This window comes from Ctenopharyngodon idella, chromosome 11 (assembly GCF_019924925.1).
Source record: "Ctenopharyngodon idella isolate HZGC_01 chromosome 11, HZGC01, whole genome shotgun sequence".
Taxonomy (NCBI): Eukaryota; Metazoa; Chordata; class Actinopteri; order Cypriniformes; family Xenocyprididae; genus Ctenopharyngodon; species Ctenopharyngodon idella.
In genome coordinates this window covers 17,074,856-17,098,195 of record NC_067230.1, presented here as the reverse complement: position 1 = coordinate 17,098,195, position 23,340 = coordinate 17,074,856, and the positions used below count along the sequence as shown (strand labels likewise).

The window sequence follows — 23,340 nt, the reverse complement described above, 5'->3', positions numbered from 1 at the left end:
GTTGGCCAGAGGAGAACTGGCCCCCCGACTAAGCCTGGTTTCTCCCAAGGTTTTTTTCTCCATTTAAACACCTATTTGCCACTTGTCTGCCACCTGATGTCACCTGATGGAGTTTGGGTTCCTTGCCGCTGTCGCCTTTGGCTTGCTTAGTTGGGGACACTTGACATTTGACTTGACATTTGATATTCAACAGTGCTTTGATCTGCCTGCATTGACACTATTCTTTTAAGAGCTGCTGTGCAGCCAAATAATGTGCCAGTTATCAATGTAAAGCTGCTTTGACACAATCTACATTGTAAAAAGCGCTATATAAATAAAGGTGACTTGACTTGACTTGACTTAACCATTGGTCATGCACATCTGTCATGTTTGTAGTTTTTCAAAACACAGTGGTAGTAGTAGTTCTGAACTGAATACTCCTCCAATGTGCAGTGCGTTGTGGGCAATATTAGACGTTAGAGTGTGCACGGATCCACACATCAAAAATCAAAAGTAGACCATCCATGGACTTGTGGCATACTCTTTTCAACATACTATACTTAAATTGGGACACAATTATTCTAATATAACTTACTATTTCAGATGGATAGTACGCACACTGGGACACAGCTTTAATTACCAGTTGCTGTTTCTTACCCTATTTAAAAGTTTGGGTTTGATAGGCATTTTATTTTGAAAGATGTTTATATTGGCATGTTTAAAATATTTAAGATATAGCAAAAAATGTACATGTAAACATTTTGTCCTTGTTCGCCTGAAGCCTGAATCAAACTATGCAAAGTTGTTCTGACTCATTACTGTCTATCATAAGAAGTTTTTCAGAAAATCTTTTATCTCTGCATATCCTTTGTTACATTTTGAAGCAAACGACGAAGAAGCCCTAACAGCACAGCTTATCTATAGGCCTACTAAATAAAAGTTTATGCTAATACCTTGTTTATTTTTATTTGTTACAATACTTTATTACGTTGCATCTGTTTAACAGATGGTACTTGTGATGATGGTGTTGTATTAAGTGTAACATTTTTATACTTCTGGATGCTCACTGTGTTCAAAGTGATTTTATTGGGTTTCTACTTTACTTGGCAAAGGTTTGAATTTGTATTACACAAGCTATAGGGAAAAACAATCATTAAATAACTAACAAAGTAAATACATGTTGGGATTTGCTGATCTAGAAAATACTGTAGAGTAAGAACAATCTAATTTTCTGTTGGAAATCTGCACTTGTGTAATTCAGCCTTACTCTAAATGTCTCATTCTGCTCTGTTGTTGTTTTTTTGTTGTTGTTGTTGTTGTTTTGTTTTGTTTTGTTTTGTTTTGTTTTTCAGCAGTGCTTGCATGCTATAAAGAAGCCGGAACTGTCAGTACATACATTTACTGGATTATTCAGTAATTTAGGATACATTCATGTCCATTGATAATTATATTTGTTCTATCAATTTTTTTTTTTTTTTTTTTCAGAAATATATTTTATCCATTAAGAGAATGCATACTATAGTCTCATACCAATATTTTATTTAACCTGTTTTTCAGTTTCCTTCATATTGTCTTTGTGTCCCTTAAATTATTGTTTTTTTCAATGTCCATTTTTTGAAGCGAGTAGGTCTTGAGTTCAAAATGATGAATAAAATGCTGATATCAGGATTATCTATATTAAATTTATTTTCTGCAATCTAAATACCTTAGGAATATGGAGCCCCTAAAAAAGGGACATAGTGGTGAAAAACAATTGGGAGGGGAGGAAAAAAATGTGGTAACACTTTTTATGAAGCTTATATTTGTAACGCATTATAAGTATATTTTTAATGCATTATAATACATACATAATGCCTTATAAACAATCTTATAAATATCTATATAAATAATCATAACACCAGGTACAATACATTATAATACTTACCTACTGTATTTGTGGTTATAACTTTTAAGAGTATAATGCATTATAAAACCAGATGAAGCCTACATTTATAATGCATCATAAGGGTATTCTTAGGGGCTGTTTACACGACACCATTTCAACTAAAAACAGAAAACTTTTTATGCATTTTGGCTGTTCAATTACACAACAATGGCGTTTTGGTGGTCTGAAAATGAAAACTTTTGAGAACGGGTTTCAAAGTACAAGTTTTTGAAAACGGTCTCCATGTAAACAACAAAAACGCGTATCTGTGAAAATGGCGACGTCATGCACATGCGCATTACAAGTTCAGTCTATAGTGTTTCATTGCCATCTAATGACCTGCCAGCAGATTTCATTGTTTTTAGTCGTTTTCACGAATTTGTATGAATGGGGATCCTTTTGATAATGGTGTCGTCTGTATGTGGAAAGCTCAAAGAAAAAACTTCTCCGTTTTAAGCATATCATTGATATGTAAACGTACCCTTAATGCATTATAATATATGCATAATGCCTTATAAACAACCTGATAATGTGTTGTATCGTCCAGAGTCCAATGGCGACTCCCTTCCTCATCCATAGTCCAGAGGGCGACTTCCTTCCTCATCGAGAGCCTATAGATGGCTCCAGTCCCTGAGTCTGCTTCAGAGTCCGCTCCAGTCCCTAAGCCCACTCCCACTTTCAACTGCCTGTTTTTTGTTTTTTGTTTTGTTTTGTTTTGTTTTTTGCCTTTCTGACATGACAATTACATGAAGCAGAGAGTGAAGGCCAAAGCAATTTATCACAGAAGGATAACACAATCAGATTTTATTCCTCCAGAGGATTTGCTTTTGCTTTTGTTTACAGGAAATAATGAGCCTTCCATTGCTCTGATGCAGTTTAAAGCACAGATGGTTGCTAATGTACTCTCTGATCACTGGGTGCCAGACACAAGCCACTTTTGATGATTAGCTGCTAACATTTCTATTAAAATAAATAGACAAAAACGTACACCGTCAAATGTTACACCAGCACAAATTCTGTTACACTTCTCCTCCTTTGTGTGTGGGTGTGTGGGTGACTGGAGGAGTGAGAAAAGCCAGAAACAGAAGTCAGGTACATGCTGCAAACAGTGTGTGTGCGTGGTTGTGTGTGTGTGCATTTGTGGGTGAAATGATCTGTTTGAGGTGGGTCTGCATGTTCATAGCACTTCCTCTTTTGAACAGGGATTTTGTTTTTCAGTTTAATTCAGTTGTGTTATTTTATGTGCTGCACTCTGTCTCTAGTCTTTCTATCTCACTCTCACTTTCTCTCTCCCTCCCTCCATCTGCTCTCTTCCCTATCTGTGTCCATCTCATTTAGTCTTTCTATCTGGATCTCCATTTTGTGACATGTCTTCACTTTGGTTTGGGTTTTTTTATTTCAAAATGCTGGCACCCTGAACTTTGTTTTTAATGGTATTCGCAGTGACTTCTCTCTTCCTCTTTCACTCTCTCTCATGTACTTTTTACATTGTGTTGCCGCCGTCATCCAGTCACATTTGCATGAATGACGTTTGTATTTCCTCCATCAGCAGTAGAAACGGCTGTAAGAAAACTAAAGAGGGAAGAGGAACCAAGGGCCTTTGTGGTGAGAGAAGGTGCCACAGTCACATGCTATCTGTCACTCTCTTGTTCTTGTCACCTTTCAATGTTCCAAAGGTGGATTTTTGTTTCCACATTTTGGATTTAATTGGACAACCTTTAGCCGCTGCAGTGTCACCTTTAAGTTCCAAGTTCTGGTGAGTGACCCATGATTGCACTATCCTCGAGCATGCAGATCTTTTACATCTCTTTGATAAGCTTGATAGAAATATCTTCCTTTAGTGTAGTGATGTAATGCACAGAAGATCTGGCACAGATAAAGGGATGTAAACAATACAAAGAACTGTGTATTTAAATTTAACCTCTGTATTTTGGCAAGTAACTAGGGATAGAAAGTAATGTTAAGGTGTATTATTTTAGTTTATATCATTTGAAGCTTTGGCTTTCAGCTTGTTCCAAAATAATTTTAAATATATTTTCATAGTGATGTGATTTGTAAATTCACATTTGTCTTAAATCTATTCTGTGAACAAACTAACAAGAACAATTTCAAGTTTAATGAATACGTAATTATAGAGCTAGATTTTAAAAACGTTCTTATTTTTATTTTATTTAATTTTTTTTTTTTTTTTGTGAGATACATACAAATTATTTAGAATGAGGAGAGATTAACAAATGTATACTGTGTATAACTCATACAAACTTTCTGCAAACCTTCTAGTTTTTTTTTAATAGAACTGTCTTTCTCAACTCTAAAGGCTGGACTACCTCACAAGCCAAGTATCATGATAAATCTGCATTCATGTGTTTAAAAAAAGACAAAAAGATTAACAAAGTGGAGTTTGTTTAAAAATGTGTCTTCACATTTTCATAAACGTGAAAATCTAGTCTAGGTAGGAGGTCCTTGATGTTATCGTTTTTCTAGAAATGAGTCATAACTTTACCACTGCTGTTTTTTGCTCATACTCCTCTGGTGCTTCTGCAATATGCAAATATTGACCATGTGTTCGCATTAAATATGAGATTCCTACTAGACTTAAAATCATAGCCATCTTAAATTATCTTCACATTTTTACATTTACATGATTAACTGATCAGAGAAAAAGACAATAGCTGTCAAATGTAAACATTCTATTGAATTGAGCAAATTCAACAAATTGTTTCTGCTGGCATACCATTTTCTTTTGAAGCCCAGAATAGCCAGCCTGCTCTGATACACATTTTGTAGCTTCTACCCACTCAGTACCCTTAAATGATGGTGATTTGTAATAAGGTGTGAAATCTTGGTTTCTTTAGCTTCCTATCACCTGAATTCTAATTTGAATAGGGGGAGGAATCCTTTGATCCAAAGTCCAGGCCTAATGAAAAAAAAAATAATAATAACACTGTTTCTTTTTTTAGGTAATTAGTGAGCTCCATCTCCCAGCATCACAAGGGTTGTGTTACCATGGCAACTAGTAAGCAGAGCTTTGTGAGAGCTACCGAGCCTCAGTGTTCAGTGTCTGCACAGAGAGAGGAGGAGACGCATGTTAAGGCCCCTCTCACGACTATGTATGTCCACAACGTTCCTGCCCCTGGCCTGCAGCCATATCCTCAGGCCCAACCTGGAACCTTGCAGGATGCAACAGTTCTACCACTGTTCTTGCCAAGGATGTGTAGCAACTCGACTCTGCCCTCTCTGACACTGCATATTGCCAGCAGGGCTGCTTTGCAACAACAAAGGCTAATGGCTCCAGCAACCTCGGCCAGACCTAAGCCTATTGGGAAGCATATTTGCCCACACTGCGGCAAGGACTGTCTGAAGCCCAGCGTGCTTGAGAAACATCTCCGTTGCCACACAGGAGAGCGACCGTATCCCTGCACTACCTGTGGCATTTCCTTCAAGACGCAGAGTAACCTTTATAAACACAAGCGCACACAGGCTCATGCCCGCCTTTCCAGTGAATCTGACAAAGGCACCTTCAGCAGCCAGGAGAGCATGGAGAGTTCAAAGGACAACTGTACCAGTCTACCCTCTGAGAAGAATGACGGAGATTCAGTTGATATAAAGAGAAGCAAAGAGGTTCTTCCTGTAGTGTCAGTGACAATACCAGGTCAGGAAGACACCACAGATGCTAAGAGAGTGTCTGACATACAATTGGCATTACACAATGCTGCCATGGTTGGATTTAGCACAACTTCAGCACTTCAAGACAAGGTAAATTGTTTGAGAAAATCTGTGGAGTTATCAGTTGGCATGAAAAATAATCCTGCTATCCAACAGACAGGTGCACTGAGTGAGGATGGATGTACATCGTCGATTCCAAATCGTACACCGCTTCAGAGGCAGGAAGCTTTATTTTCCAAACCATGGGATTCCCCCATGTCCCGGGGAAAGTCTCAAAGCCATGACAGTACAGACTCAGGCTTCAGTGACAGCAGTGAGCATCACTCATCCAGCAGTCCTGGAGCAAGTTTGCATGATCCCACTATGGAAACATTTAAAGAAACCACTATGGAACGGCAAGAACCAGGTTCCTCCCAGACACCCTCAGAGATGACCCCTGAGGACACCAAAAGCAAGGTGTCCATTCAGGAGAAGCAGAAGCTGGAAGAACATATTTCAAAGCTTATATATGAGAATAGTGTGTTAGTGGACAATAAACAACTGGAAAATGTGCGTCCAAGAAAGACAGTACTGTCAAAACAAGGAAGCATTGATCTTCCTGTGCCGTACACTTATAAAGACTCCTTCCATTTTGAGATAAGGAGCAGCAAGCACATCTCAAGCTCTCAAAATCAAGACAAACGAGGTGGGGTAATTCACAGCTCTGTGCCTACACAACACTCCACTAGCATAGAGCATGCACCATTAACGCGAAGCAGTTCTTTACCTTTCACTATGGGTGGCAAACCCACTGATGGAGCAATGAATTTAAATCTTAGCAGAAGGTGCAGTGCAGGGCATGTTTACCCAATAAGATCATCAGACCAACAAGCACAAATTCATCGCTCACTAGTTAGGCAGGTAGCGGTAGATTGTTTGCCTACTGCAGAAGGATCCCCAGTTGAAAGAGGTAGTATGAGCAGCCTTAGCTCAGATGGAGACAGCACCGATTTTGGAACAGAGCCATGTATAAAAGGAAACTACAGGAGGAAAGCCCGGAAATTTGACTACACAAAATGGCACACTTACAAAGGTGGGACATTTAGGAAACTATACAATACTGAGAAAGACTGTCCACTGAAGATGAACAAGACTGCATCAAGCTCTGAACAAGCAGAGAGCCTGGAAACTCAAATTAGCCAACAGAGAGACGATGGATCTGTGTCTCTGAGCTTTACTTCCTGTTCTACTGTGACCTTACAAAATGACCTTAAAGTGTCATATACCAGCTTTGAAAATAATAACGTGATGGGGGCAGACATGGAAAGGGATAAATCAGCAACACAACACATTGACTGCCATATCCCATCAGAGAGGAAGAAACAGCGCACTGGAAATGATGTGCAAATGCAAATTTCAGATTCTAGAACTGGACAGGCAAATGGAAATCTGTGTGATTTAATGAGTCAATCACTTCTGTCAACTTGTGCAACACAGAGCTCCATCACAGTTCCAGCACAAAAGGTCAGCATGCAAAATCTTCACCCGCACGGTAGCTTCATACATCAGTTCTCAAATCCAAGTCACTTCCTTGGTAATACACTTAGTCCTGCTTTTTGTTTAATCAGTGTGACTGGGACATCTGGCACCCCGTCTGGTTCTATCAGCAGCCCTACTGTCCCTGAAGCCAAGACCAGCTTTCCTCCCAAGTACCAGCTGAAGATTCCGTGTTCCACAGATGGAGTGTCAGCTTCTTGTTCTGGTTCCACTTTAGCACATAGCACTTGTTCAACCATTCCAGCTCTTAGGGAAAGCTGCCAAACTACAGTGCAGTGCCATCTTGAGAACAGTGTATTATCCTCAAACCAGAGTCAGGGTGCTTCAATAGTCGCAACCTTTGACCAGAGTAAGCAAGATGTGTTGTGTGCGACAACTTCAACACCTATGTCATCGGTTTCCTGTTCAGGGCTGAATCAAACAAACTGTTTATCCAAAGCCCTGACACAACTTCAGTCTACCACTCCTACATCAATTTCACTCATTTCTCCTATGCTACTTCCACCAGTGCAGCATCAAGTGTCTTTGTTGCAGAGCAACGGTGCAACAGGTGCGGTGGAAAGCCAGTCACTAGTTCCTGTATCATCTGTATTGCATCAACCTCTTAAAGTTTTAACAAACTCAGAGAACACTCAGCCTGTCACATCAACGAACACAATGTCAACAGTGAGTTATTGTTCTGAATCTGGTCTACAAATCTATGCTTCAGTAACTACGACACCTACAGTTCAAAACCATCCTGCCTCCCCTGTGAGTGGACCAGGAAAACCTCTTGGTCTTACAGCGGACATCAAATCCACAGTGTATGAGAATACTCTAAACAGCACTGCCTCTAAAATTACCACAGGTGACTTTCAAGGGTCCCAGTCAGAAGGAAAAGTGATAGTACTAAATGGCTCAGCGCAGTCTCAGAATACGTTTTATGTACGAACAGCTGACCTCCAGATCGTCATGCAGCTCATTTCTGATGAACAGTTAGCACTGATAGAGCCTCATATTGAAACAACAACTTCAATCACTTTAACAAACCATACATCGCTTTCACAGGAGGTATATAGCAATGGTGTGACTAATGAGTGTACAGCACAGGAAATGGTAAATAATGGTGAGATGAGAAAAAAGAACACTTCCAATCATTGTGAATCTGCCAGTTCCATAAACAAAGCAGAAACTGTTTACAGTTTAAACTCTCAAATTGCTAAAAATTATGCAAATGGAAGCCCTCAGTGTGTTTCATCTTTGTCACATCCACAGACAAAGTTTCATATTACAGCTTCAGTGGATTACAATAAAAATTCAACTGGAGAATTGTATGAACCACAGAAGATACCTGAGAATTCCCAGGAGAGAAAATCTGCTGAGTTTGAGGTTACCCCAGGGTCACACCACAAACTAGTGGCTGGAGTTGAACCTCATTTAGTGGACAAGAACTATTCTAGACGAGAAAATGACAAAGAGCCCAAAAACTGTTCTGTCCATAACCCAGATTTGGTCAGCTCCCCTGAGGAACAAAAATTCACAGAGATAACCAGTCTAATGGAGCCAAATCACATTCAAACTATGCCAGTGGAGCCAGATGAAACAGACCTCATGTCAGTCACATTATCAGAAAATGGTGAGAGGGTTGAAACAATGACAACTACACAGCTCGGAACTTGTATTTGTAAGAAAAAGACCTCTAACGCAGAATCACAGCAGATGCAAAAAGTGATAAACTCCACAATACAACCCAGTCAGAACAAGCCATACAGGGCTGTATGTGGAAGCTCAAATTTAAATACAAGAGAAATGAGAGCATGTGACACAGGTAAACTCAGCTGCAAGCTTGGGACCCTGGCAACTGAAATGTGTGGTCCAGGACAAACACCTACACAGTATGAATCCCATCAGGCCTTTGCTCTTGGTCCAGTTGACTTTGTGAATGACACTTATAATCAAATAAAAGCATCATGCCCAATGGTGAACAGGACATCTAACATTCGTGACATTCTCGAGGACAGCACCAAATGTGGAGATGTGCATACACGCCATGCCAATCTGGAAATATTTACAGGTGGGACCAAATAAGAATTATATAACTATGCAAGGTAATATTGTCATGCCATTTACAGTGCAGTGCTTGCATGTGATAAAGCAACCATAGCTAGACCCCAGCTAACAGGGAATGTTCTCAGAAGTTTGGATAACGTTCTGGAAATGTTCTCTCAAAATTATGAACAAATGTTCTTCAGGTAACATTAATAGAATGCTTATTCAAAGTTATCTGGTCTTTAATAATGTTCTAAAAAAACAGCACAAAAACATTATCTATACATTGTTCTTGGAACGTTTCTCTGAAACGTTTTAGTTAGATGTTCATCTTTTTAAAAAAATATATAAAACAAATGTTCCAGTAATGTTTGCAAAACAGAAGGTTCCCTTAACGTTCACATAAATAAGAATTGTTTAAGCATTTAACGAGAACATTCAGAAATAACATTTTCATAACTTAATGGGACTGTTCGCAAAATATTTTTGGAACAAATTATTGTTAGCTGGGACATTATACATCTTAAACACTGATTTTATTGGGTGTCATAACATTTTCTCTCCCCAAGGTGGCGACAAGAGATCATAACTTCCCATCTCTGCCATAAACAATGACAATGCTTTATGGCAATGCAGACTTCCTCTTATTTTTCTAATGATCTCATGCACTCCATGAAAGTGGGCTCTATGAATTACCTCAATGAAAATAACTTGTGATTTCTCTCTAACATAAAAGAACATTGTCTAGTGTTGCTCTTGGCCTCTATGAGGAAATGTGTGCCCATGTGTGCCATTGCAGATTACAGCAGCACAACAGTTAATTTGCTGAATATATATATATATATATTGCATTTTCACATCTATAGATCGTTTTTGTTACAATGTTGCATTTTCTTCTTGGTTCGGTTTGCTTTCACATGGCGACATTTCAAAGTGTACCAAAATGTGTTTTTGCAAATCACATGCAAGTAAAACTGTCCTCTTATTGGTCAGAGTTTCCCCTGCGTCATCCATCAAGATGATTGACAAGTTTGCTCCATGAGCTTATTGTGACTTTATTTGTGACTGTTGAGACACGCAAGCACTATACGAATGTAGCCATCATTTCAGCTGTTAAATTACAGTATTAATGCTGCTGTAAATTCAAACACGCTCTTTTTGGACCTCGCAGCACCGTCTAGGCTTACATGCACACACATTAATGTTATAATGCAGCTGGAGCAGGAATCAAGGCTTCATCAGGACAGAATTCTTGCAAGCAGAAGCGCGATTACACCACATTTTAAGATGAAAAGGCGCTCTTTGGTTTTTGACTGCAGTAACTAATGTGCTCACTTCCAGAATCAAACACTGCTGCGTTTTATATAACACATTTCCCATTATGAATTAAGATATTGTTTGGTTTGTTGGTCCATTGGGTCGGATTGCAATCAGGTTTGCAGTCGGGCCGAGACCACCTCATTCAGGTGACTGTTTTGGTACGGGTCCAAGCGTGATTGCCATGTTTACATATGCTTAAACGAACTGAACCAAGGGAGAAAACGCAGCAGATTCCTAAACAAACACTCAGGTGTGAAAGCATCCTTAGGCCCTGTCCACACGAACACGGGTATTTTCAAAACCACAGTTTTTCTATGAGGTTTGGCCGTTCGTCCACACACAAACGCAGTATCCAATAACTGAAACCGAACTTTTTTTAAAACTCCAGCCAGGGTGAAGGTTTTTAGAAACTCCGGTTACAGCGTTGTCGTGTAAATGGTGAAACCGGAGATTTTGGCCAGTAACATCAGAGTGCACGCTGTTATCTCCTTTGTTTGACGTCAGATTATGCGCCACTATCTTCTTTGTTTACGTGAGGCAAGTCTGTGCAATGAAGTACGTAGCCAAAATATTACTGCTAATATCTGTGCTAATAGGGCTTATAACATGTATACAGATACATGCACAATTCTCCCATTATATTGCGGAACAGAGGCGTCAGAATGCAATAATACACAGATCACTGCTTATGACAATTTTTTTATTTTATTTTTTTTTTTTTTTTAATTTTTTGTATTGTTGTGTCTCGTTGTATTGTTCTGGTTTATGGAATTACTAATAGTAGTAATAAAATACTTAATAAAATGACAATGTTGTTAGCCTATCAGAACCGGTAATACATTTTTTTCCAGGCTTCTGATTGGCCAACATGGCTTTTGACAGCGCTTTGTAGCGTGTTTTTGCGTTTTCATGTGGACGGATATTTTTTTAAAACCATGCTTGTGTGGAGGTGATTTTTTTTTTTTTTTTTTTTTTTTTTTTTAAACGAAGGTGGAAAACTCTGTTTATAAAAATACCTGTGTACGTGTGGACTAGCCCTTAGGTCACACATTTAGTACTGGCCAAAGAAATCCCTTAAACTCCACCAATTACTGTTGCGTTAAAAGCGTTGTTTCCTGTATTAATAGAGGCATGCCAAAGACATCTCAGATTGGGATGCAACACTACTATTATAATTATGTGAAAAAAGGGCAAAGCTTTTGAATCATTCTGTCTTGCATACTCAAGTTGTACAGCGATAACAGTTCACAAGCAGAATCTGTTTTGAATTCAGTAGGATCACCAAGATTTTAGTGTGAGAAGGTGAATCTAAGGTGAACATCATTAAGTTGTCATCACATTCTACGCAGCTTTTTCCTGTCCTAACCTTTGTAATTCCACTGTATTCCTTCACTGACGTGATGTTTCTCTTATTAGAGTCACTTATTAGAGCCACTTGTTAGAGGGAAACATTTGAACCTTGGGTACTACTTTACAATAAGGCTCATTAGTTAACATTAGTTAACTACATTAGTTAACATGAACTAAAAATGAAGTGCACTTGTACAGCATATATTAATCTTTGTTAATGTTAATTTCAACATTTAGTAATACATTATTAAAATCTTGTAAACATTAGTTAATGCACTGTGAACTAACATGAGCAAACAATGAACAACTGTATTTTCATTAACTAACGTTAATGAAGATTAGTATATACAGTAACAAATGTATTGCTCATGGTTAGTTCATGTTAGTTAATACATTAACCAATGTTTAACTAATGAACCTTATTGTAAAGTGTTACCGATCCTTGCAGTCTTTACGGTGTATATAGCACTCTTAAGAGATTCCCTTTCATTAGGTCACAGGTTACCAACTATTAGTCATAGTAACAAATATGAAGAAGGTCAAGGGTCAATCAAAGAGGCTTAGAAAAAACAAAACATACAGCCCTTTCTAATAAGCTTTTTTGTAAAAACATTCTTTTCACAAAGCTAAAGAAAATGCTGATGAAAAAGCTAGTAAAAAGCATGGATGCTTTAAGTATTTAAGTGAATTGTCAACCCACTGTTTAAAATAAAATAGATGATGAACAGCAATCTTAATCTTCCCAACTAGTCTTGACTGGAATGGATTTGATTGATCAGATGTGTTCAGGGAATAAACAGGGTGGTCACTAGAGGTCACTGGAAGATGGTCCCCACAGGGACCCACCAGAGCAAAGACCCAGAGGTTAAAAGGAGATTTTGTGCATGTCTCTATTCCAGACAGTTGACAAGCAACCTAAGAGCCAAATGTAGCCTCCTTTTCTGAGCAATGCTGCGCAGAGGCGTGCACAAGAGTTCAGCCAAACCAGTTCCACCCCAGAGAATCTGACCGATTGTTTTTCATCAGGACAATCGTTTTTATATCTCCTACCGCCATAATATATAGTAGCATATGTTGGTCGGTGTGCCTTGATATACAATGTGAACCTGTCACGTTGTTTTTTCTTCATTTGGCTGACATTTGGGTTGCGATGAGGCATATGTTCCAGGATTCTGAACAGCAAGAATCTGCACATCAATTACATACATTTTCTGGCTGTAAAATTTGTATTCAGAAAATCAGTTTTATGTTCAGTTTAAAAGAGATTTCTGTGACCAGTTTATTAGTTTTGGACAGAAAGTTTTTAGTTGCTATAAAACCTCAAGCCTATAAACAGTTTGCAAAAACAGCCGGGCATGTGTGCACCTATTTAATGAATGTTCATGTTATAAATAACATATTAAAAGTACCCTCCCATACTCTAGTCAAGTGAATTTGTCAATACTTCAAACTGCGCTCATAGGAATTGAAATACAATAAAATTCCGAAGAACCAAAAGAACAAGCGGAGACCCAGCTTCATGGAGAGACTCTAATATATGCTGCATTTATTAATTCAGCTATTGTTCTGCCCTCAGAGCCTGGGGGGAATGGTGCCCTCAATAGCTTGAGGTTTCACAGGGACCCTGGGACAAAGAGCAAGGAATCAATCCCCAAAGAACCTGAGAGTGGAGCTGGAGAAGGGGAGAGACCAAGCACAGAGGTGGCTGGCACGAACAACACACACAACCTCACATGCCAAGGCTGTGAAGACAATGGAAAACAAGACAAAAGAAAGGTGAGAGTAAAGAAAGGAAGGACTCATAGAGAATGAGAGTCGTGATACAAACTGACATCAAAGAACTAGTGGCTGCAAATGCTGACTGTGTTATCACCTTGCATCGCCTAACGTCTGGGCCAAAAGGTCTGGGACAACTAGCATATATATTCTGTGCCTGCTTGAGAGGAAATAACTATCAATATTCATCATTCAAAAAGGGAAATCGAAACTAGGACTGTGGACTGCGGACAACCCGTAAACAAAGCAGCACTTGCTTACCATTTTGAATATGAATCATGTTGATTAGTTGGTCTTAACTTTCTTCATTTCAGACGTCATGTCATTATGAAAATATTTGCGTATTGGAATGCATAAGAAGATATAAAATTAGAACAGCCTTCTGTGTGTGTCCACTGGAATTCATCATTTGCTCACTTTCATTACTTTCGCTATTCTTCTTGTACACTGGTTCGCTAAGCTGAACAGCCAATCACAGCGATCTGTCTCACCCACTGCACAATGGCGGTTCAACATCCTCAACTGGCCTAAAAGCCACTGACAGGGTTTGACTTGTGCAGAGGGTGCAGAAAAGAAAATGAGAAACACCACAAGAAAATGAGCTGACTCGATTATGGCCGATGGCCGACCGTCGGTTTGGTGTGTCCTGGCCTATAGGTAAAGTCCTGCAAAAACCATTCAAATCCCAGGAAAGATGTGGAATACACAACCATGTGTCTAGAATAACACTGAGGGCAATGGCGTCACTAAAAACTAATTTCACACTGTTGATAGCAAATAAGTCCCTGTAGTTGGATTGTGGTAAACCTCTGTGGATAATGGCTGTATGTCCTTTCTTAAGCTGACAATTTACTAGTCCATATAACATATATTTTAGTATTTTATTTTGATGAATTACTAATAAGTCATAAAGCACTGCCTTACATGCACTCAACAGACAGTTAGAGAGCGGCCCACAGCATAAGCCAGCCAGGGGGCCCACCAGCCCTAAAGTATACTTTGGGTGCTTCTCATTTCTTATTTGCGCATCCTCGTTTCCTTTCCTCGCTTCCTTTCCTCATATCTCAGCTGCACCCCTTAGGATGCAAGAGAAGGATACACCTGTGTATCCTAGCTCATCACTCCTTATTCCTAGCTTCCTCACAGAGCAATTAGACAACTGAGATGCCCTTCAAGATGGCTGAGTTCAATCGGTTTCTGGGTTAGGGGCTAGAGGATGGAGAAGCAAGGAAATGAGGAAGCATCAATTTGAGTATTGAGAAGCACTCTTTGGTTTTTTATGCGTACGCTAACGTATGTGTACAGTAGAATGTGTAGCCTTTCAAAGTATACTCCATTTGATAGCATATACGCAAATGTAGGCTCAACACGTGCTCAAGAAAGTTAGGGTTAGAAAGTTTCATCTTTGTCAAGTGCCTGCACTATTTTTCTCCATAAGTTATGACAGATAAAAATGTCTTTGTATTACGGCTGTCATGATATCAGATTTTTCACACCACTGTTATCGTGGCCAAAAGAATTCACGGTAATGACATATCGCAATATCTATAGAAACCTTAAAAAAAAAAAAATGTTATCAGTCAAATTCATCTTTACTTTGTTTATTTTGTGTTTTGCTGTCTTTTTTAGCAAATGAATCACACCATTGCATACAACAATTACAACAACTGAGACTCTGGCTTCTTTGTCACTGCCTAAGAAATAAGCAGGAGAGACAAAATACTGTCAAGTTCAACAGTATTATAAATATGTTTTAACAACACAACTAATACCTTTACCTGTTAACTTGCATCCCCATTTGTAACCTAAATCCAAGAAGTGGCATATCCTAATTAAAATACATAGTTCATGATGCCTTTGGACTTCAAACATTGTAGACTCATTTAAAAGAAAACATTTGGCAGCTTGTTGTTATATCGTCATAATTAATTAAATCAGTGATACAATTCTGAGATTTATGGAATATTTTTAAGACCATGCTATGTGATTTCATTCAGAGGAGACTAAAATGTTAACTGTTTTTAGCTTAGCAGAGTATCAAAATACAATTTATGAGAATAACAGAATATTTTACTCCAAAATCGCATTATAGCGTCAGTCAAGTGATTAAAATAACTTCCTTCTGTGAACTGATGTGGCTTCTTATCACAGAAATGAGGCAGAAATGATATTATTTTATAGTATTCTATACAGTGATAAAGGCTATGTCGATTAGCATTGCATTATAAACATACATTATCCTTATGAAAATAACCAATATGGCACAGAAAAACCATATACTGTCACAATGGTGTGTTAATTCACTTTATGTTTAATTAGTCAAAACATCTCTATCTGCATTTTATTCAGCAAAAGTGATAGCTGGATGCTGGATGTCTTTGTCTATATTAGGGATTTCCTGGAAGTTTAATAAGGTGCATTTCAACTTGTAAAAAGCACGTCCTTGTAGAGCTTGTAATTACAGCTTGTAAGACTGAAATTGTTTGAGAGCTCCTACTTGTACCAAGTGACTGACCACTGTACCACCTGACTGCTGCAGATTCATTTAGGTGTTGATAGTGGTGCCTCTGGTGTCAAGTATAAATGAAACAAATTACATGTGAGAGTTTAGCATTCAACACATTGTAAAAATACAACAAAAATATCCCTCTCTAAGAAATTTGAAGTAAACATACGTTTTTTTTGTTTGTTTTTTTTATCCTAATGAGCACACTGTTAGACCAAAAGCCTCAAGGGATGTAAATATAACAAAACACAGAAAAGCATCAGCAGTTAACAGGTTAATGTAACATTTCCCGTTTCAGGACTAGCAAAATAATTGCAACTCTATACAGTGGCGAAATCCGCATTATGATGGATGCAGAGGTGGGTGAACAGGTTGTTGGTATTGCCCCCTTTTGTGCTCACTGTTGATCAACAAGTCCTGCAGACTGGGGTGACTAATGAGTCATTTTCTCTAAATCCAAAAAGCTCCCATACTTGCGAGCTTACTTTTTTGGAGCGTGGGTAGAGACTCTCCTCTGTCTTATCGGACGACATGATTTTGCACAGCAGTAGTAGCTGCACACAATGCGTTTTCTGCTTTATGACAGATATCTGGCGTTAAGGTGCAATATTGTAAGGTGCCTATTGTACTTTGGGATGTCAACCAGGTACTGGCACTGGATTATTTACGTGTCATATTATCATATGTGTAATATTCATTTAAAATATTACGGTTATCGCCAATACCGGTATACTGTCACACCCTTAATTAACACGAGATCGATATTTCATGTTTTGAAAATCACGATTATCGTCAATATCGACAGACCCTCGATTTTTACCTAGGGAGCGAGTCTACTCAATATGTGCACTTCAGGCAGATCCATAGATCACAATGCATACAATCACCATACACAACTCTAGTGTATGATATTGGCATTATTTTGACATTTAACTGCATTTAATACTTGCAGCTACCTTAAGCTCACTGTTTTTTACACAGTTATAGTTTATTGTATTGTTATCATTTTTGTTTGTGTATTTTTTAATATTTTATATTAAATTAAATTAATATAAATATATTAATATTTAATATTTGTTTATATTTAATTTTTTAACAGTCTAAGCATACATACATACGGTGGCTGAGAGAGCTCAACGCACTGCAACTGAGGAAAACACATGCAAACAGAAAAAACACCAGCAAATAAAAAAAACATCTTAATGAGTTTAACAACACATGTGCTGCAAAAGTTCACAACACACCCAAATACAGAAACGTGCTGCAAAAGTTCACAACACACCCAAATACAAAAACGCGCTGAAAATAGGCCTGCTCACAATGCACATGTGATAAGGATTTTAAAATAAACAAAAAACTCACCTTTCAGGTGCACACCACTGAAGAGTAAACATTGAACAATAAGCGGTCCCAGGCAGGTTCATCACTTGTTGGTGTCCCCTTAAAACATTTTCGTTGTGGTCTGTGCTAGTCCCGGAGCCAGGACAATTGGGGGGGCTTGCATAAAAAAATATTATTATTAATAAATTATTAATAGCCTAATAAATTATATATTTTTTAAATAATTTACTTGATTTTATGTCTCAAAGCCCAGTCAATTATTCACTGCAGAAAGTGCAACTAAAAACTCAGCGATGAGAGCTCTACTTTAACATGTTCTTATAACGGTATTTTACCTTAATTTATTTTCTTAATATTTCTCTTAGGGCCAATACGTAGTGAAAAAAATGAGAAGAGATGTAGGCTATTTCGTGTTAAACAAGTTGTTTTTTTAAATGGGGAGTTAGCTAATCTTTAGAACATCTTATTGCAGCGAGTTGGTTATGCAGTGATGCGCTATAAATTATTGCGGGGCAAATGAAAATATTAATTTAATTCTAAAAGTAGCCGAATCATCATCATCATCATCATCATTATCATCATCATCATCCAGATCATCGCAGAGGGGGGCTTGAGATCGCCCGGCCTGGTATGTGCTATTTGCAGCGTGTTTCTGTATTTGGGTGCGTTGTGAACTTTTGCAGCACATGTGTTGTCAAACTAATGAAGATGTTTTTTTCTATTTGCATGTGTTTTCTTCAGTTGCAGCACATTGAGCTCTCTCAGCCACCACACAAACAGGCCTATAGAATGGTGCGTAAACAAATTTAATAGGATAAATTTATATAAATAATAAATCAGCTCCATATCAGATTTCAAGTGATCAAGTGGCTTAAGGTGATCCATTTAAACACATTTCAAGGGTTCCGGCAGTAGTAGGCGCTCATGCATCATAAGCAATGACTTACATCTGATTGAATGAGATGGAGGGAAGTTAGTGAGAGAAGGGCATAAAACGTTCAACTTAAATGCAGCCTCAGAAGGCGTGTGTACAGTATGTGAATACTATTCTGGTGACAGTAAAAACTGAAGTTTACTTTGGGCTTGCCACAGTAATATGTAGTAATTGTATGTTTCTTTTGACAACAGGAAGAGGCAATGTCTTATGAAGAACATCAGACATCCGCTCAAGCTCACCAGGAGGTGTCCTTCAACATTTCAGAACCACTTCAGCATGAACAATTCAGAGATTCAAACAATCCAGATGCATCTGTTTGCACAAACATCCTTTCACAAACATGTCAACATGAAGGTCAAGGGGAATGTAACACCAACACCAGAAAAGACAGCATGGGTGAATATTTGGGGAACAGCTCTTCTCGAGAGACAATCCAACATGAGACATCCTCACTGACTGTGGCAAAAAATTCTAATCACACATCAGGACATCTTTTGGTACATCCACTCTCAGTGAATACCATGCAAAATGAATTCCAAAAGGAGATGCAGACAAGGGGTTCAATGAGCTATTGGATTTACTCAAAAAGCACCCAAGTTCAGATGCACTCGTCACAACACAAAACAAGTGGCACAACTGTATTAGCCAGCATTTCGCAAAATAACTGTGGTGCTTCAAAGATTGAAACCGCCAACACAAGTATTACTTCATCATCCAGTGCTGGGCCCAGTTCTTGCAATGCCTCAAATCAAATATCTAGTCAAGAACTGCAAATATGTCCCCCAGCCATACATAGCAACTCAACAGAGCCTAAACTGTTCTATTTAGGCAATAATAGTTACATGGAACATGAGGACAGTAACAGCAGCAGTGATGATGAGCAAAAACTAGTCATTGAACTTGAGTAAGGTGTAAGTACACACAGACAAGGCAAATCAACCCATTCTCACTTCCAAGGTGTCCAGTACTGCCACTTGTCCAAGAGCTCCATGCATAACTATACAGATGGCAAAAGAATCCTTTAGCAGCTTGCAATGCATGGTAATTTTGTCATGAAACTATCATTTTGTCATCACAACATATGTCAGATAAAAATTCAGTCACTATATCAATAATTTATTATATATAAATCAATAATTTATTCAGAAAATGGCAAATATTCTTATGCGTTTATTTTGTCTTCCTGTAGTCCAAACTGTAGGCCATGGATTTGATTCCCAAGGAAAGTGAGAACTGATCAAATGCATACATTGAATGCAGTGTAAATCACTTTGGATAAAAGCCAAATGCATAAATCATTTTTATGTTTTATATTGTGGAAAACTGGTTAGGTTTAGGGTAGATGTGTGGTTAGATGCTCAAAATGTCTATAATATAAATACTTTTCTAGATACAGGAACAACTGACTAAATGTGCAGAATTAAATGCATAATCAGTATATAATACATCTTTTTGTAGAAATAAAGAACACATTTGTGGACACATTTTAGCAAGCAAAATTATAAGGTTATTTTGAGAAACTAGCTTTGTGGTCATTAAAAAATAATTCCTTTTCACCACTGTGGAAGTACATTGAAAGATGTCTCATTGCAGCAATGGGCTATGGACTGTGTCAGTAAACAGTTGCAAAAAAAGATGCTTTTGGCACCTGTATCGCGCACAGAGCTCTTGGACAAGCTGTAGTATTGGATGCCTTGGGAGTGAGAATGGGTTGCGAAAATAAAAACAACACAAATGTTGTCTTTACATCATGTTAGGATTATTGAATTATTGAGGAAACAAATAGTGTAATTACTACATTTTGTCTGTACTTCAATGGAACAGGTCAGATGAGCTAGTATGGAAGGAGGGCCTTTAGCGAATAGAGTGCATACTGTGTGCTGACCACTAGAGCCATTGAGCCCCTTGCATACGGCACCAGATAACCACTGATGCCCCCAGGTTCCTTAACGCATAGAGCACATTCTGACCACTAGGGCACAGAACAAGTGGTCTGTCACTATACTCGAAAGTGTCCTCACAGGAACATGATCAGACCATGCTAACTTCTAAATTAGCATGTTCTCAATTAGCAATTCTAGGCAGTTGTGGCCTAATGGTTAGAGAGTCAGATTTGTAACATGAAGGAGCAAGGCATCTAACCCCCAATCACTCCCCGTGCGCCGCAGCAAAAAACGTCTGCCCACTGCTCCGAGTGTGCGTTCACAGTGTGCATGTGTTCAATACTCATTTGGATAGGTGAAATGCAAAGCACAAATTCTGAGTATGAGACACCATACTTGGCCACACTTCCACACTTCCACCAGGTGGATGCTGCACATTGGTGGTGGTTGAGGAGATTCCCTCTTCCGTATGTAAAGAGCTTTGAGCACCCAGAAAAGCGCTATATAAATGTAAGGAATTATTATTATTATTATTATTATTATTTATTATTACTTCACTAAATCTGCCGTTTAGATCAAATTTTGAGACATAATAGTAACTCAAATTATTTAGTGCTTAAATTATTTAATTATATATATATATATATATATATATATACATATGTAAAACTGTCCTGTAACACGTAATTTAACTGGCTTATCTATGTCAAAATATGATTTTATATTAATTAACTGACCTGATTTTTAGGACACACAAACAAAAGTAATTCTTAGACAAACCATGAAAGAATTTTTTTTCTGATTTTCTCTTTTTAACGTGTATGAAGCAGTTTTCATCATAGGGACCACACAATGTAGGTTTTGGGTGGACATTTTGTCCTAACAAAGATAGCAAAACCTTTTCTCAAACACACACAGGCAATCTTCATTATTTTGTTCGTGCCCACATGCATCCAGGTGCATTTTATGAAACACTGCTGTGCTGTGATTCACACTGCATTTCACAGCCCTAGGAGTTTCAGCTTTTACTTTGTAAAGGCACCTGGAGAAAGCACGAAGTGGGACACACACGTTTTTCTCAAGAGTGACTCACCATGTCTGAATAAGCATAAAGCCTTGGCCAAAGAGTAAATTCTCACAATGGGGTTCCACAGAGATCAGTCATCCGACCATCAGTAACTGCAGTGATGGCAGTGAGTCAGCCAGTGGGAGGCCAATGGTAATGTGACTAAAAAGACTTTTACTCATCATAGACTTTAACCTTTGTGCACTGTCATCAGTACTACTTGGCTGAATGCCATTTGCTGCTTTAGACAAAGGCATTTAATAGTCACTGGCTGTATAATGATTCTTATGTAACCATAAATGTATATTCAGGTGTTTTAAAATGTTCTTTGAATTGAGCTACTGTTAAAAAAAAATGCAAATTAACTTTTTTCATGCTGATATACTGTGCATTGTGTGCTTTTTGATGAGTTGTAGTTAAGTGACAAATCCAAATTCTTTATGTCTAAATTCTATTAAAGTCTTATTGTATTGTATATACATATATATGTTTACTGTACATCCTCAAAATTATGTAATCCAGCATTTGCCATATAAGAGACAAGAGGTCAAACAAGCTCCATGATTCATCTCTATTTAGTGCACAGCATGTAGTTCAACAACAATCACCAATGCTGTAGCAAGGTGGCCATGTTTGCTGTAATATAATATTATAAAACAAACAAAAAAAAAAAGCGATTACTCTGCATCACCTTAAAAACACATATTACAGCAAAAATCCTTTGAAAAAGTAAGTCATTGCTGGAGAAGCTTTACCATTTTGAAAACAGCTGAACAAATATACACTACTAAATAATGTAGTTAAGTTGGTTACTTTAGTTGAGGGCCAGAGATTATCAGTTAATAAAAATAAGTAAATCCTATCTTTTCTTTCATATTTGTGAACTGCGAAAAAAACAAAACAAAATCATTATTTAATAAACTTGATAGATTTTTACAATTTTTACTTCCTGACAAGTGAAAAAAGGACTTTTTGTGTTTTATAACTTAAAACCACTGAGCCATCTGATTCAACCCTCAAGCCAATTTTCCTATTTAAAAAACAGTCCAAAAACAGTAAAAGTAATGGTTGAAATTTTCCTCTAGAAACAAAGTAGTTTAAATGTAGGAAAATGTGTTCAGTAAGAAGTTTGATACATAAATCAAAACGTTAAAAATGTCCTAAATGAATCTCCTATGTAATGCATTGTACTTGCATTGTAAGTACTGTATCACTGCACAGACAACAGTCTGAGAATACTTGTGAAAATGCTTATTTTCATATTATAATACTTATAATATGAAAATTCATATTTTCATTATTATTATTATTATTATTATTACACTGTCAGCACAACATTTTTAATATGGTAACATCTTATTTTAGGGTCATTTAACTAGTTGCTCATTAGCATGCATATTACTAGAATATTGGCTGTTTATTAGTACTTATTAAGCACATATTAATGCCTTATTTTGCATGACCTATTTCTAAATTCTTAATCTTACCCAATACCTAAGCTTAACAACTAACTTACTAACTATTAATAAGTAGTAAGTTAGTTTATTGAGGGAAAAGTTAATAGTGAATATGTGTTCCCTATACTAAAGTGTTACCTTTAATATTTAGTATGTGATATGTTTTGCTGTAATGACATCAGCAATCGAGCTGACATGAACAAAACTTGATCATTATCCAGCATAATTTGAGAATGTCCCAAAGTGCATCTTGTGCTTCAATGGAAGCAAGAAAATCTGTACAAAGTTCACCTGCTCAGTGTCATAACTTCACTATTAATTAGTAACTTAGAAATCTTAAATATTTGTGCAAATCATCTATAATGTTTTTTCTATTATTATTATTGTTGTTACAATATTCTAAAACTAAAGAATAGGGGGGGGGGAAGAATCTATATTATAAAAACAAACATTTGAGTGGCTGATTGTTAGTGTGGTCTCAGACATTTGGACCAACCTGTATATCATACATGTTGGCGATTCACCAACAAATAAACCATGTAAATTATTTAGATAATAATGACTAAACCTG

At 37.6% G+C, this 23,340-nt stretch overlaps 1 protein-coding gene across 5 annotated transcripts; it reads left to right on the top strand.

The window, feature by feature from the left end:
- The first annotated feature begins 3,023 nt into the window (after positions 1–3,023).
- znf831 (zinc finger protein 831) lies at positions 3,024–22,174 on the top strand. Of its 5 annotated transcripts, none has more exons than XM_051913321.1 (6): positions 3,024–3,066; positions 3,453–3,659; positions 4,864–9,158; positions 13,380–13,579; positions 18,168–18,218; positions 18,555–22,174. In XM_051913321.1, the coding sequence occupies exons 3-6, from the start codon at positions 4,910–4,912 to the stop codon at positions 19,269–19,271; spliced, it is 5,217 nt and encodes a 1,738-aa protein (XP_051769281.1). In that variant the 5' UTR covers positions 3,024–3,066; positions 3,453–3,659; positions 4,864–4,909; the 3' UTR covers positions 19,272–22,174. The 5 variants fall into 5 exon arrangements, with proteins under 5 accessions (XP_051769281.1, XP_051769279.1, XP_051769280.1 ...); XM_051913320.1 differs by lacking the exon at positions 3,024–3,066 and adding an exon at positions 3,118–3,336; XM_051913324.1 differs by lacking the exon at positions 3,024–3,066 and having other exon boundaries at positions 3,121–3,659; positions 4,864–5,659; positions 5,726–9,158; positions 18,555–21,787.
- The last annotated feature ends 1,166 nt before the right edge of the window (positions 22,175–23,340 follow it).